Here is a 14,601-nt window from a genome sequence, read left to right on the forward strand (position 1 = left end):
AGAACTGTTCTTGGAACATCGGTGCCCTAATGAAGTCCAGGGCCAAGATGTCATCTACAACCTTGAATTAACATTGTCACTTTCGTGGTTTTGACCTATCAAACAGGTATTTGAACACCTCATAAAACTTCATGCCCTATTAGTACTTCACATGTAATGATCAGGTCTGCGGGATGCTACGCTAGGTCCAGGGCCCGGGTAACTGCGTCGCAGCCGACGGTTCCCGTCTTGGCCGAGGTACTCATCACCACCAGCGCCTGCGTCCGTTGGCAGTCCGTTTCTACCACTTTTATTGCCTCTTTATCCCCTAACCGTTCATTTTGTTCATCCCCTGGCTGAATAGCGTAGGGCGTATCGTCTCTATTCTAGTCGGCTGGAATGGGGTCATGGGCTGCTGCGACTCGTTGAAATGGTGAAAGGACCGCTTCATCATACGATTCCAAGCCTTTTCCAGGGGTGGGATTTCTGACAGGGTCTTCTAATCCACCCAGAAGCCTGTCGATCGACTTGAGTCGTTGACAAAAGGGCGGGGTGCCGGCTTCCGCCTCCGCTTCCGCCGTTGCCACCGTTCGGAATGCCCGACAACAGCCTGCGCTCCGGACTTTTGCGTCCAGCTGAGCAGATAAATTATAGTTTCGTTGCAAGCGTGAATCTAGACATTTGATGCATAGTCTATCACTGGTGCCACCAGATAGTGGAAGGGACCAGCGACATCTGACATTGAGCCCGTCTGGAAACGATATGCCTCTCGGCTTTAGAATCAGACAGTCCACGGAGAAGAAGGGAGTTCAATCCGATGAAAAAATCTTTCAGCCCCCGTATTGTTCCATCCTCACGTTTATGAAATGGATATTAGAGCGGTGTACACATGAAGATCTGAATAACGGGGCGGTGCTTGCGGAGGGATCCTAGAAATCGGTGACCCCGAGCAAAACCGCGGTCTATCTGGGATTGTACTGCTAGGTAGCCGGGAAAGAACTAGGCTGCCAGGGGTCAGACCTTGACTAGTTCGCAGACGAAACTGTGCCACCGTTTGTGGCCAATACTGTGATTCTACCAGTTGGGAAGAGCGATCCGGGTTATGGAACGTGTAGACAGTTCGTGTCTTGCAAAATTGGCAAAAGGCTGATGAGTATCTATGGAATTTGGAGAGGAGTTGAGAGGATAGGACCTTTCCCCTTTGCGGCGAACTCCGGCGGTCCTCCAAAAGCTGTATATATAGTCAATGTTTCCAGACCAACAAAACATCTGCTGTTTTGCATCTATCACCAGCCCACCTCTCTCTACACTCTCACACTATTCTCCGTCACTCCTTCAACCTATTTGCTTATCAAAGCTTCGCTTTCGCCACCATGTATCTTTCGTCCATTCTTTTGCTTGGCAGCATGCTTGCACCCCTCGCCATCGCAACCACCACCGCGACCACAACCACCTCTGCTCTCCCTACCGCCCTGCCTTCTCTCGTCTCCCAGATCCCTTCATGCGCCGTGCCATGCTGGAACAAGGTCAAGACAGAGATCGGCTGCGATGCTGGCAACTTTGGCTGCTTGTGCGAGTTTGACGGCGAGTTGGTTGTCAAGATGGGCATTTGCACTCGCCTCAGTGACTGCAAAGACAAGGAAACCAGTGGTAAGTAAACTTCTCTATTTAATTAACCAAATCCTTGCCCCCGGGAGGGCTGAATGATGGAAACTGACTAAAGGTGATTCTATTCAGATGCGGTCGGAATTGTTGGTTCGGTTTGTGATGCGTACAAGCAGTCGTCCGGAGATGATGTTTCTTCTGCCTCGAGCATCATCACGGCGGCTATAGGCAAGGCCACTGCCACAGCTTCGTCCCAGCCTACCTCGACCAACTTCGCCAACCCCATGGGTCACAGCATCGAGGCGGTTCTAGTTGCCGCAGCGGCCGCCGTCCTTTTGTGAGCTGCCCGAGGCGATGCAACGAACGAAGCATCCCGAAGAGGGTTCGTGCCAAATTACACCATCTCTCGACATATTAGCAAACGTAAAAGCAAATACGCAGGTTGACACCTCCGAGGAGTGCACTATACAAGCAGCAGATGGTCCCAGCTTGGACGCCTACAGATCGTAGAAGAATCAGTGATCTGTTTACATTCTACAATAAAATCATGTGTTGCCATTACAGGCTACAAGACGTACTCGCTCATTGTCTCCAGTGTGTTAATTGGGGAGCACAGCGTCTGCACTCAGGTGAAGCAAGGTGTCCAAGGTTGAAAGATGGGAAACGTCAGGGGGCACGGGCATCCAATGGGCTTGTCCCCTTCACCGGCCGGAGCCAGCCCCATAAGACATACCCACCAAACCCCCTTGGTGGATCCGAAGGTGGACTCTTAGGTCACTCGGTTACGGGACCCGCGGCCCCATGATACGGCGGACGCTTTGGTTCGTCTCGCCTGCCAGGAATGGTAATCCCAAAAACCGACCGACCTACTGGCAACGGTCCCCGAAACCCCCGTCGTCCGCGAAGCACCCCGCAGCCCTGTCATGCTTTTAGCTAGTTGAATTCGCCCCGATCGGCCCTAAATCTGGCCTCCAGCCAGATCACATTCCTCTTTCGGATGTCCATAACAGCAATGTGGGTATTAGAGCCGAGGCCTTGCCCCAATCTTCTCCTTGCAACTTTCAACCTACACAACCAAACTGCAACTGCTGCATTTGACCGTTGCGACCCAAGCAGAAGCTGGAAGACGGGGGTCAGGGTGGAATTTCGTCACAACCCCCCCATACCTATCTTTACGTTGACCAGGCATGAGAGGAATCTCGAACGCAACATAAGTACAGGTATCAGCAGCCGGCAAGTGAATGGTCTAGACGCTTATCAGCCCTCTCGAGAGCGTGACCCAGGTCACGCCCGACCAGTATTACAAGCCAGGCCCCGCCATGAAACCCTACTTTCGCCCTGCCGCCACGGCCGCCGCCGATCTTGCGCTGAGCTGGCGCCCCGTGTTGCAGGAATCTCTCATGGAGCCCCGGGTCTCGGCCGCCACCGTCAGGATCTACTGCATTGATGCGAGGGAAGAGCTTTGGGTTGAGCTTCACCACGACTGTCTCGACACAACCCCCGGCAGCCGCGGGCTAAAGATGTCCAGCTCGAGGTGACGACTGGCGGCGCGTTTCTCATGGCCCACGGGTACATTTCTGTTGCGCTCCTGTGGTTCATGGGCATGCGCGAGACGCTCCTGGACGTCCTGGGCAAGAACGAGGGCGACCCCTCCGTGGCCGTCCGAGACTAAGCTGGCCGCTCTGCACCTTGGCCCTAAGGTCATTGAGGGGAGTCATGGAGATGATGATGGCAAGATTCGCGGCACGGATACGTGAGTTGAAAAGGCCCGCTCAAGGGAACAACTGAGATGGGCCGGTTCATCTGGGAATCATGTTAATTAGTACTGTTTCCTCCCTCCCTCCCCTTTCTTTCCCTACGGTGCTCGGGATCCGGAAAGCTAATACTCCTAGCAGACAAGCACAATTTCCTTCATTTTCGGGGGCATAGTTCGCACTCCTGGCCGTGCTCAACACCAAAGTACCTCGCCGCCAGCAGTCGAGGCGCCGCCCAGGGCCCCGCGCCCCCGTCGCCTCGGTCATACATGGCGTTGTAGTCTACCCTGGTTCCGTGGGGGCCGCTGGAGCCGTTCTGATCGTGGTAGCAGCCGAGGAGCTTGAAGCTGCTGTTGCCGGGGGCGAAGTCGGGGCCTGTGGGGGGGGGGGGGGGGGCAGGAGCAGGAGGTGCTAGTGATACCTGAAGTCACGATCCTCGGGGCCGTCGAAGTCGAAATCCAGGGGATGTGGACGTGGAGATGGCCGAAGTTCAGTTTGAGGCACAACCCCCCCCCCCCCCCCCCCCCCCAAAAAAAAACAAATAGTCCTGGCTGTGTGGACATTAGTTCTGAGACCTCCACGATTCCTTCCTCCAACCTCCGATCTGCACAGCTCCAATTGCTGCAGTTGACAGCTGAGAATGCAATGGGGATTAGTTGCTGACGAAAGAAGAGAGTTGCTGCTGGTGTGCTAACAGACCGCTGGCACTGCAAGGCATTATTGGTTGCCAGCTGTCGAAAGGCTGGGCACTGGCTGTCAAGCGTGTGCGTGACCGAATCGGACCTTGTGGTCAGTGTCAAACACAACACATGTACTGTGTTGAGTTGCTGCGATTTCACTTTGGTAAAGAAAGCTTCTGTGCAATCCCACAACGATCCATCTCGACCACATTGTTTTTGAGTTTCAACCTCGAAAACTCAGAAATCCGCCTGTCCCCATCCTCACGTGGCTTCCGATAACTGGGAAGAAATCTTGAATGGAAAAGAAGAATCAAGTTCGACTTCCGATGAAGAGTCTCCGGAAGCAGTTAGCCTCACTCGCCTGATTTGAGCACCTATTCGAACACACAAAGATCATCATGCATCAGCTTAACAAGCATTCGATTTGTTCCGATTTACGCCGTTGGCGTGGCTGGGTGAAACACGCACACGCTATCGGGAAGTGAAATCGTGTTAACACTACCAATTGTATCAAGTAAACAACATGTTGTGATAGACATTATTCCTTCTCTAGTCACGCTGTATCGTGATCGTCTTGGTCTGTAATATCGCTTTGTTGCTCGTGTCGTCTACACTGGCCCTTTCTCCGGTTGCGACAACCACGGATGTGAACCCAACATCTTCTTCCCTGGTGCGATCCGAGTTGAACGTTTTCAATGCGTTTTCGTCAGGGAACTGCTCTCTTTGCTTCCTCTGCCTGTTCTTCGGTATGTTGGATAGCTGCATGGTAGAGCCGGACGCTCGGTAGTTGTTGTGGGTGTATGATGACGGATTCGTCGGGTACCTCATGAACCTCGGCGCAAAGTGCTTGAAAAACTTCCGAAGCGTCGGCATCGAGCCGCAGAGTACGAAGAGGTTGGCTTCGATGAATCTAAGACGAGGTTAGGTGTTGGACAAAACGTAACCTGGTTGAGTTCCTGTCAGGCAACCCACGTCCAAAGGTTCGCTGGGGCGGCATCCCACGATGGGTCGAGACTCGATAAGAGCCGAGGGAGGTAAGTCAACCGGACGATGGATGTGGCGACGGTCCTACAAGCCACGTCAGCGTTTCGTTCTAAACGATGGGCCGAACGGTGTCCAACTCACACTGAGCCGATGGCGAAGATAAGCACAGCGCTGATCTTCTGCGCCAACTTCATGCGCAGGTTGAAGATCATAGGAATAGGCAGGACGAACAGCATGACGTCGGTGACGATGTTTGATACCGCCGTCGCCATGTAAAGTACGCCAACGTTCAAGCAGGTCCCGCCCGTGACGTGAAAATCGAACGCTTTTCTGATGGGGCTGCAGTGGAAGAGCATGAGGATGGCGATGCACCCGGTGTAGAGAGACACGACAACGATGACTGTCCACACCGCAACTCTGAACCACTTTTGAGGCGATATGTGAAGGTAGAATGTCAGAAGAGACAGTTTCGTGAAGCCGTTACACAGCATGAAGACCGGTGCTGTCACAAATGTGGTCTTGGTCGTGTTAGCCTCATGGTTGTCTCCGGGGGTTTAGAGCACTCACAACGGAATACCGCTCGAATCTGGATAAAGGCATCTCCCAAGCGTGGGCACACATGCCACCATCGATGATTGACGCTGGATTAATCACGTCAGCTTCAGCGACCGGAAGCAACGGTCATTGGGGCCATGCTAACCAACTAGCATTCCTTGAGTGACTATGGACGCAGCCTGGACAACGACGTCCGGTTAGCCCGTGGTCCGATGGCCAAGAAACCCATGGCGATCAAGACATATGGTGATCAGCATGGAGCGCGAAACTTACCCATCCAAGGAACATGAAGGCTGTGGGCCTCTGATTAGCAGAATGCAGAGAAACCGCTAGACCAGGGTGCCACCGAGCTGGCTCACGTACCGTCGTCAATCTGTAAGCCCTTTGATAGAAACAGCTTGGTGTAGAACCGCTGGCAGAGGGCGATGAAGGCGAGCGTCCCGCCTATGCCGAAGATGAGATAGTGCTCTAGCACCTTTTGCTGCCGCGGATGGTCAAAGTTAACCTCAACGCCCGGTGGCGCGGGAATCACAGAGACCTCCGACATGATGGCAAACGTCTATGCTGGTGAAGGACGAGAAGCATGGATCGAATGGGGGGAGATGTACTTTCTCCTAGCGTATATACAATTTTCTGCCCGCATTCCGATCAGAGTTTCTTTCTTTTATCTTACCTCAGTTTGCGGGGTTCACACTTCCCGTAGCCGTGTAGAATCATGGTTCGAGGTCGAAAATGCTAAGTCCCCCCCTTCTCGATTTCTCGATGAAATCGCACGCTTCAATAACCTGCAACCTTCTTTTGAAGGGACGAACTCTGAACGTGGTGCGCCGATGTGCACGGAACAGTCGGAATGTCCCAAACAACCTTGGTCACGGGCCGATTCGTGCTCTTCATACCATCCACGACTCGGGTGGAATTGCTTCTCCTCCCGATCGACACTTGTATCCATATCCATGAGCTCGTACCGTACTCAAGGAGCAAGGAGTGCTTACGAAGTACAGTCCCGATTTCCCGGTAATGGAGTCACCCCAGCAACTAACAAAGAAAAGAGAGGATCTATTGGCTTCTCATCTGTGGAATATGGCGCTGGGTCTTCGATCAGAAGTGCACAGTGTGTGCTCGGTGTCGAACTCCGTATTTAGTGAGGTCTAGTCTGAACTCTCAGCAAGGCTTGGCTACGGTAAGTCGTCCTTCTAAACTGGGGTTGCTGGTCGACATTCTCGGCAGTCTGCTCAGTGCAAGCAAAAGAAGGGACGTCTGAAAATGAGTGATCAGGAAGATGGGGGCGGGGTCCAGAGAAGCTTTGGGGCCTTCGCAAGGGACCCTGGGGAAGCCAAGGGCCAACGAACCGTATCCTCGTCGAAGTAAAAAAAAAAAGAGGGGGGGGAGAAAGACGCCAAACTCTTGAATTGGGATATCATCGTAATTTTAGGCCTCTTCTCAGACTTGTTGGCCCAGAAGCAAAGATCGAACACAGCTATCTAAGACAAAGAAGGCTCGGCAACCGATTACAAAAGATTTTAACCCAACCAAGGCCTATGGAAACGATGTATCTATCCCCGAGCAGTGAGCGCGCATGGTGGCACACAGACTTTAACGTCGGGCACCCACTTTTCGCCCACCCCCCCATTTCGCCCACCCATAAATGAGGCTATCCCCATCATAACCACCAAGTTCAATTAACTATTGACTTCGTCTAGATGCCACCACAATACAGCTTTCAGCTTCACTAGGTAAATCAGACTCGCTGGATTCATCCGTGATACCCTCTTTTTCGCCAGCCTCAATTTGAGCCTTCTGGATGTCCTTGATATTGGCGAACTTGGTGTTTGGGTCGATCTGGACTGTCCTTCTTTTCCTTGCTGCATTATTGGTGACTTGGGCCTGCAGGAGCTCAAGATTATGCTGGGCAGTTGCCAGCTTATAGGACTGCTCGCTGAAGCCTTTTTTCACCTTTATGAAAAGGAGGCGTTGAGTACTAGCATCATTATCCAGCTCTGTGAATAGCTTCAACTGGCCAGCCAGATCCTTCATCTTCCTTGGCGTCGACCATGCCACTGCAGACGATACAGAAGCCCATCCTTCAGCTCCCCTGCCTTCCTTGACTTCCTCCTTGCCTCCAGACTGCCCTTTGCAGGTCTGATGAGATGATGCTGATGGTGTTGGTGTTGATGGGAGCAGCAGACGACTCATAAGGGGCTTTGCCATAGAAACAGGCCATAGTCCAGTCCATTTCCACCCACTTTTAATGTTCTGGATCGTCATCCCTGCCAGGGCAGCCTTATAATAACAGCCTAGGAAGTTCCTCTTGCCTACAACAGTAGAGTCATTCCAATGACTAAGGTATCCAAGCTCCTTCCTATAGGCTGCCTTTAATGGGCCAAAGACTGACTGATCAAGTGGCTGGAGGACATGGGAGGTATGTGGTGGTAAGAACAATAGATGGATGTTGTTTATATAGCAGAGCCACATAAAGTCCGTCGTTGTATGGCTCCCATGCCCATCCAAGACCAGCAGTCTAACCTCCTCCTTGCCCTGAGGGACAGTCTGAGGGATGAAGACCTTCTGCAGCCATTCAACTGCAGTGGCATCTGTTGTCCATCCATTCTCTGTTGCTGTAAACTGCCAGCCTTCATAAGGGCCAAGATCCAAAGGAAACCACTGCTGCTGGACTGTTATACCCTTATATATAATGAGGGGATGCAGTCTGTGGCCCAGGGCAGAGATGCATTCAATAATAGATACCCATGCCCTTGATCCAGGCTGTTTCTTGCGAACAGACTTCGTCTCAGACATGCCCAGCACCAGCCCATTAGATCCTTGCCCCTCAAGGATACCAGTCTCATCCATGTTGTATCTGTTGGCTGGTTTAATGCTGATGATCTCTGGCATGGCGAGATGCTTGAACCAGTCCCTGATGACCTCAGTAGATGCCCCATTAACACGTCTAGAATCGATAGGGCGACTTCTCTGGACCTTGACTGAAGGATTCCTATTCAGAAAGGCTGTTATCCAACCTTTCCCTATAGGCTCTGTATCCCCCATAGCATGGAGGATCCTCTCTGCGAATAGCTTCACTTGCAGATGGGTTGGAGCAACACCAAGGGCATGCTGAATGCGAATCCATTCAGCCAACTTAGCCTCCTGACCTATAGAGAGTCTCTGATGGTCAGCAAAGGCAAGTTGCCTTGGTTGGCAGCCCTTGATGCGACTGCGAAGTGTTGAACGTGGCACACCCCATTCGATTGATGCTTTCCGGAGGGACTGCCCATTGGCGACTGCTTCCAAGGCCTGATTGACCTCATACTCGGTATATGCGCTCATAAGGGCAAGAAAAAGGTATGCTGAAAAAATGAAGCCATTCGGATAAAAACTGTAAATGTTGTGATGGTTAGAAAAAGGAGGAGGTTGGAGGTTAGGTGTGCTGATGAGGGATTTATGGGTGGGCGAAATGGGGGGGTGGGCGAAAAGTGGGTGCCCGACGTTACCGACTTAACATCGGCATCATCCTGTTCATGAAGGGTCTATGTTGACACGTTGTAATGCACATTTGTCAGGAATCCTCACTGCGCGCATCTTTTACATCTAGAGAGTAGGGAGAACAGAGCTGACAGAGGTTCTTGCCTTGCGATATTGAAGCAGGATGGGATGTACGTGCTACGGCCTTTGCTTTACAATGACAATTGATGGTATCTGCTATCTTCCAAGAATATCTGGGCGAATCTTCCCTTCGGCATGAATCTCCCTTGTGCTGCTCTGCTTAACCATCTTCAGCAGATGAGAGCTTGACAGGTCGGAGATGAGTTCTCCAAGATTGGTGATGGCAACGAGGGATTTATTTCAGTCACAATGTTGCAACGGTCGACACCCCCGAGAACCAGGAGAGAATCCTGCCCTTGACCTCTGCATACCGAAACATCATCGGCTAGTAAGCGAAGTTTCCAGGCCTCTGCAAGGGCCGAATATACCTCAACTATGCTTGGAAGGACCAGAACCACATCTCGGCTCACGAAAAAGGCAATACTGAGTTCCTGAGGTCCGTCGCCGAAGAGTAATCATGGCCCCAACCAAGTCTTCCAGACGCTGCGCAAAACAGGTTTCAACATTCCTGCTTGATGCTTGTAGCATTAAGAGTTGGTTTTTTCAGAAGAGTTATAAGCATCTTGTTGCCGAATCGAAGCTTTGGTGTCGAAACAACCACCAGCGCATGGCGGCTCTGTTACCAGAACTAAGCATAAGACTGTGGGGTTATACGTGGAGCAAAGAGAAGTACTTGTGTCAGTTAGGTTTGAATCCTATCGGCGTCACATGTTGGGGATGTTGGCGCAACTGCTTCTTTTTATAATCTGATAATTCCCTTTCCGTTTATACTTGTCTCATACCACCCACAATCTTGTTCTCTGAAACTTTTACCACGCACTTGACCAAATCTTAGTTCTAATTATACACTACACTGGTAATACCTTCTCGTTAATTACATGGTGCCTTGGTCTCTAGAACACATGGCATCACACTATCGTAGCCTCCCAGCATCCCGGCATCCAACCCACTTTTGCAGGTAACAAAGTCCTACATAACACAGGGCTTGACTTCGCGACTTTAATGCACGGCGACCTTCTACATCGTAATGAAGCTCTGACACAGAGATGTGAACCAAAGCTACGAGGGCTGGCACGAAGCAAGCAGACATCATGTTGAAGGCGACATCTCCCGGGTCAGTCCCTTGGTCGATTACGCAAGAGGAGAGGAAGATCAGATCGGGCCCACGCATGACCATGTGCGGTTACATTAGCCAAGTGTCCAGATATTGAGGCCAGTCTTTACACCAGTCTCTGGAGGTAACCCTGCATGAAGGGTTCTCGCGTCCCCGCGATTGGTGCTGTTGAGGTTTTTCCAAAACAAAGCGTTCCCGGGTATTGCCCTCACAGTGATACCTTCTTTGTCCTCACAGTCGACGAATTGGCACCACCTACGATCCTCTTTTTCCCAGTCAACACTCAAGCTCGGGAATCTAGTCCCACAATCCGCACAAGTTGCTTCCAAGACGGCAAAGATTGTGGTCAGCCTTTGCCGTGACTTATCATCCGTCGCGTTTTGATCGTGATCCCAGTGGGGCTCGAATTTCTGACCCGCGTGGTACCGAGTCAGCTGAAGCCCCTCATGATCCCCTCGGCCCGTGTAGCCCTGAAATTCAGAAGCACGAGATATAATGCGTTCCACAATGGGATCGCCGTCTGGAAGGTAGGCGCTCGAGCTTGTCCGGTCCTCCGAGATCACATTTGTGCCGTTCCAATTAGTGACGCTTGATGCTTGGAAAGAAGATTGACTAGGGCCTGTTAGATGAGCCTCCTCTTGTGGTGTAGGTAAGTAAGTACCCGAGGCTTAGGAGATGTTCTCTCTCCGCTTTTGAGATAAAATTCTCTAGATGTATCATCAGAGGGTCATATGATAGAATACGAGCTGAAAAGGTATGCTGCTGCTGTTCCAAGAATGATCTGGTAGGCCGCAGGCGTGGCCATAAGAAAATCGAAACTAATAAAACAAAGCTAGAAACTAGTAGCGAATTGCCACTTAGAGCTGTAGGGAGTCGTAGGCGAGACATTGCCTTGTGAGGTGTAGGAATAGATGTGGGCTGCTTTCGAAGTAGTTTGTGCTACCTATTTATATTTTCGGACGCCTCGGGCTCCTAAACCTGTCTGGGAACCGGTTCCTCACTTGCATCCACCCTCGTTATCCCTGGTCACATCTTCCGGCGGCCACGGAAACGCAAATATAGTATGCTCACTAATCAAAGTTTTTACTTTGCCTCATAGCGGCACACTTGGCCACATGTGTCAGGCATGATGAAAGCCAAAGAAAACTTAAATGTGTCAAGTTGTATTACTATATGTGGCAGGAACGCTATAAAAATACGGACAAGCTCTTCCCAGCCTAATGATTATTGCAATTTTATTTTTTATAAAGTTTATTTCAATGCCGTTTTCGGTTAGGAGCATGGCAGAACTCTGAAAAGGTGGTTTGCAGTAATACCACTAATCATGATATACGAGACGAAGACAGGAGGTTATGTAGAAAAATATATAAAAGAACGGAGAAATCGTACCTGCAAGTAGTCAATTCTATTGAAATCCCTTCCTTCATCTCTTCCAAACAGTTCCCACTGTACTCAATCAAAGACACCAACACCCGTCTAGTGATTGCGACCAAGCTGCGTATGTTCAGGACAAAACTTCCGAACATTTGGTTGTACTTGTTGAAGATTGGGGACGGGGGCGAGAAACACTACGCCTTGAAGGGCAACCGAAACCACTGGTTGCGACGATGGGCATCTGCGTAACTGCCTATAAGACTTGTCAGCTAGAGAGGTCCATTTCAAAGATGCCGAAACCAACGCGGCTATCGATCGCGACGTGCAAGCTAGCATAAACAATATCACTAACCGAATCTGGAGTACTGGACTGCCCAGCCGCAGCGTATCACCAACAGGCGCATTCACAAGACACAGCACGGATGGAGCCCATCTATAACGAATCAACACTGCTGCCAGTCGCTACCAACACCTTGCCAACACCCTCTGCCCCAGCCTTTTCCAGGACCACTCGAAGAGCAGCACGAATGTGGTTAAGACTCTGTATCCAAAGCAATTGGTACAGTAAGTCAAACTACCCCCATTTCGGCACCCCCCCCATCTCGGCACCCCCAGCCCCACCAAGCTACACTAAAACCTACTACTTTCTATACATACTATATAACCCTACTTTTAAGACTAAGAATTATACTAAAATTATTTATAGTAATTAAGTACTATATATACTAAAATTTACTATTTTTATATATGTTTAGCTAATACTTACTATATACTAGTAGTTAGAAAGTAAAAGTAGTATTTTACTAGTAATATACTATATTTCTTTTTATAAGCTTTATAACTTAAATTTAAAGCTAAATAGTATATAATAACTACTATAAGTATTTATAGAGTACTACTATAGTTATATAAGGTTTAATTTAATATTACTTACTTAATAGCTTTTTTATAGCTATTTATAAATTTTCCTTACTAAATTAATATAAGTAGAAAACTAACTTCTTTATTTTAAGCTTATTAATAGTAGTATACTATATTGCTCTATATTATAATACTAATTATATAGAAATATACTATAATAAGTAGTTTTTATATTTTAATATAATTTCTTTAAATTATAAAAGATGTTTTAAAAAATGTTAAGGTTTACTAGTAAAATACTAGTAGATACTAACATTAGTATTTATAGTATAATTAGTATATAGTAGATAGAAATAATAGCATATTTACTTTTTAAAGATACTATATTACATACTATTTACTTAAATATATAATTTTATATTAAATATAATAAGTAGGTTTATAGTTATAAGGGTGCTAGAAAGTAGTAGGTTTTGGTGTAGCTTGGTGGGGCTGGGGGTGCCGAGATGGGGGGGGTGCCGAAATGGGGGTAGTTTGACTTAGTAGATGGTGTTGGGAGAGTGGTGTTATACCTTGAGGGGGATACACCGGTCAGCCAGCAGGTTGCCAACCTGTGTCTGGTTTGAATGAGTTTCCCTGGTTCAATCACTCGCTATCAAGGACTCACGGATACGTAAAATAGGCTCATCAGCTTTACCGAGAAAGAACAAAGGTAAACTGTTATGCACATTGAAGACACTATAGCAAAGGTTGTGACACAACCAGTGTTGTTATCGTGCCGCATACGGCTCCGGCTTGATACTGCATGCAGCATGGCCCCCCTTGGCGGAGGGGCTATAAATAATGAAGAGTTCAGCGATAGATAGAACGGAATAGTTGACTGCATTCAACTCTGGCCCTCTTAATCCTATATTAGTGAGAAAGGTGCCCTCCCTTACATAGACAGGAAGGGACCAACTGGGTCCCTTTACCCTCTGGACTTGTGACACCCTCCTCACCAAGCTCGACGATGGAGCAGATGGACAGCTCCTCCCCTGGTAGAAAGCATAATTGAACCCCCATCGTTATTGTCTCGGTTCTGCTGAGACATCGATAATTCATCGTCCTTCCAACACCGCTGACAAGCGTGAACCGTCCTCAAAAGCCTACCGCCTGTCATCTCCCGTCGAACATGTTGTCGAAAACATACACAGCCCTAGCGATGTCGCTCAGGTCACAATGAAGACATGCGCCCAGCGAGTTGACTCGCTTCGACCCAAATGCAACAAGTCATCTTGGTCGTTGACCGACTGGCCCGGGGCCTATGAATGCACCTATCTCTACGCACAAGATCTTATGTGTTTCGAAGAACGGACAATTTGCGCATCCTGGACCTGGTCCCAAGTCTGGCAATTGTCCCGAGACGGCGCTCATAGGAATGGGGGCCAAGCCAGAGCTGAGTAGAACACCAGCGAGGTACAAGGCACAGGGGGGGGGGGAGGGGGGGGGGGGAGGGGGATTTCCAAGATGGAACCTCTGTCAGGGGACCATTGGCGGTCACTTGATGCCCTAGTGACCTCCAGTGAGCTTTCACCGACTGAAAAATAGTAAAAGCAGCAGATGGAGCCTGCGGAGCTGCTTGCCGAGTACAAGATGCAGCCAGTCATCAGCCAGTTCGGCCCTAGAAAGGTCACCGGGTTGAGGAGGAGTCAGATACTTCACGTGATACCTAGTATTTCCGGCGAGGGAGTCGGTGATCTTTCCATTGGTGACTACTCACGTCTCTGAGGGCTTGAGGAAGATTATTGCCACACGCCGTGTAGCCGGTTCAATGCTAAGCAGCACCAATTGTAGGCTTCATGGCAAGATTTTGTTTTCTGACGATCTTTCGCATAGAAACTCGACGACACGCCTGATGAAAATCTATGGCGGGTGCATTTGAAGCTTCTGGTCCATCATCTTGGCCGGTAGGATTCAGTGGAGACCATCGTAAGTCATCCGATGTTCAATGGCGTGCGAGCTTTGGCCGATTATCTCCGCACCTTGATAAGCATAGATCAGCGATCTCGGAAGCAACAAACAGGTGAACGTCCCCGCCTCTAGGCTCTGGCAGCTG

The 14,601-nt window shown here is 49.6% G+C and overlaps 4 protein-coding genes across 4 annotated transcripts; 2 read left to right on the plus strand and 2 right to left on the minus strand.

Annotated features, from left to right (window-relative positions):
• Positions 1-1,352: 1,352 nt before the first annotated feature.
• CH63R_02121 (CFEM domain-containing protein) lies at positions 1,353-1,925 on the plus strand (the record flags this gene model as incomplete). Its single annotated transcript, XM_018297096.1, has 2 exons — positions 1,353-1,629; positions 1,717-1,925. 2 exons carry the CDS (start codon positions 1,353-1,355, stop codon positions 1,923-1,925), a joined length of 486 nt encoding a protein of 161 aa, XP_018161912.1.
• A 978-nt stretch (positions 1,926-2,903) lies between these two features.
• CH63R_02122 (uncharacterized protein) lies at positions 2,904-3,256 on the plus strand (the record flags this gene model as incomplete). Its single annotated transcript, XM_018297097.1, has 2 exons — positions 2,904-3,050; positions 3,092-3,256. 2 exons carry the CDS (start codon positions 2,904-2,906, stop codon positions 3,254-3,256), a joined length of 312 nt encoding a protein of 103 aa, XP_018161913.1.
• Positions 3,257-4,567: 1,311 nt separating this feature from the next.
• Positions 4,568-6,104, minus strand: CH63R_02123 (Integral membrane protein; the record flags this gene model as incomplete). Its single annotated transcript, XM_018297098.1, has 6 exons — positions 4,568-4,928; positions 4,991-5,086; positions 5,144-5,520; positions 5,570-5,643; positions 5,831-5,850; positions 5,917-6,104. 6 exons carry the CDS (start codon positions 6,102-6,104, stop codon positions 4,568-4,570), a joined length of 1,116 nt encoding a protein of 371 aa, XP_018161914.1.
• A 4,241-nt stretch (positions 6,105-10,345) lies between these two features.
• On the minus strand, positions 10,346-11,159 carry CH63R_02124 (Prolyl 4-hydroxylase alpha; the record flags this gene model as incomplete). The annotated part of the gene is made up of 2 exons (XM_018297099.1): positions 10,346-10,883; positions 10,933-11,159. The coding sequence occupies 2 exons, from the start codon at positions 11,157-11,159 to the stop codon at positions 10,346-10,348; spliced, it is 765 nt and encodes a 254-aa protein (XP_018161915.1).
• Between the last annotated feature and the right edge of the window lie 3,442 nt (positions 11,160-14,601).

The sequence above is a fragment of the Colletotrichum higginsianum genome, chromosome 2, assembly GCF_001672515.1.
Source record: "Colletotrichum higginsianum IMI 349063 chromosome 2, whole genome shotgun sequence".
In the NCBI taxonomy this organism is placed as follows: Eukaryota; Fungi; Ascomycota; class Sordariomycetes; order Glomerellales; family Glomerellaceae; genus Colletotrichum; species Colletotrichum higginsianum.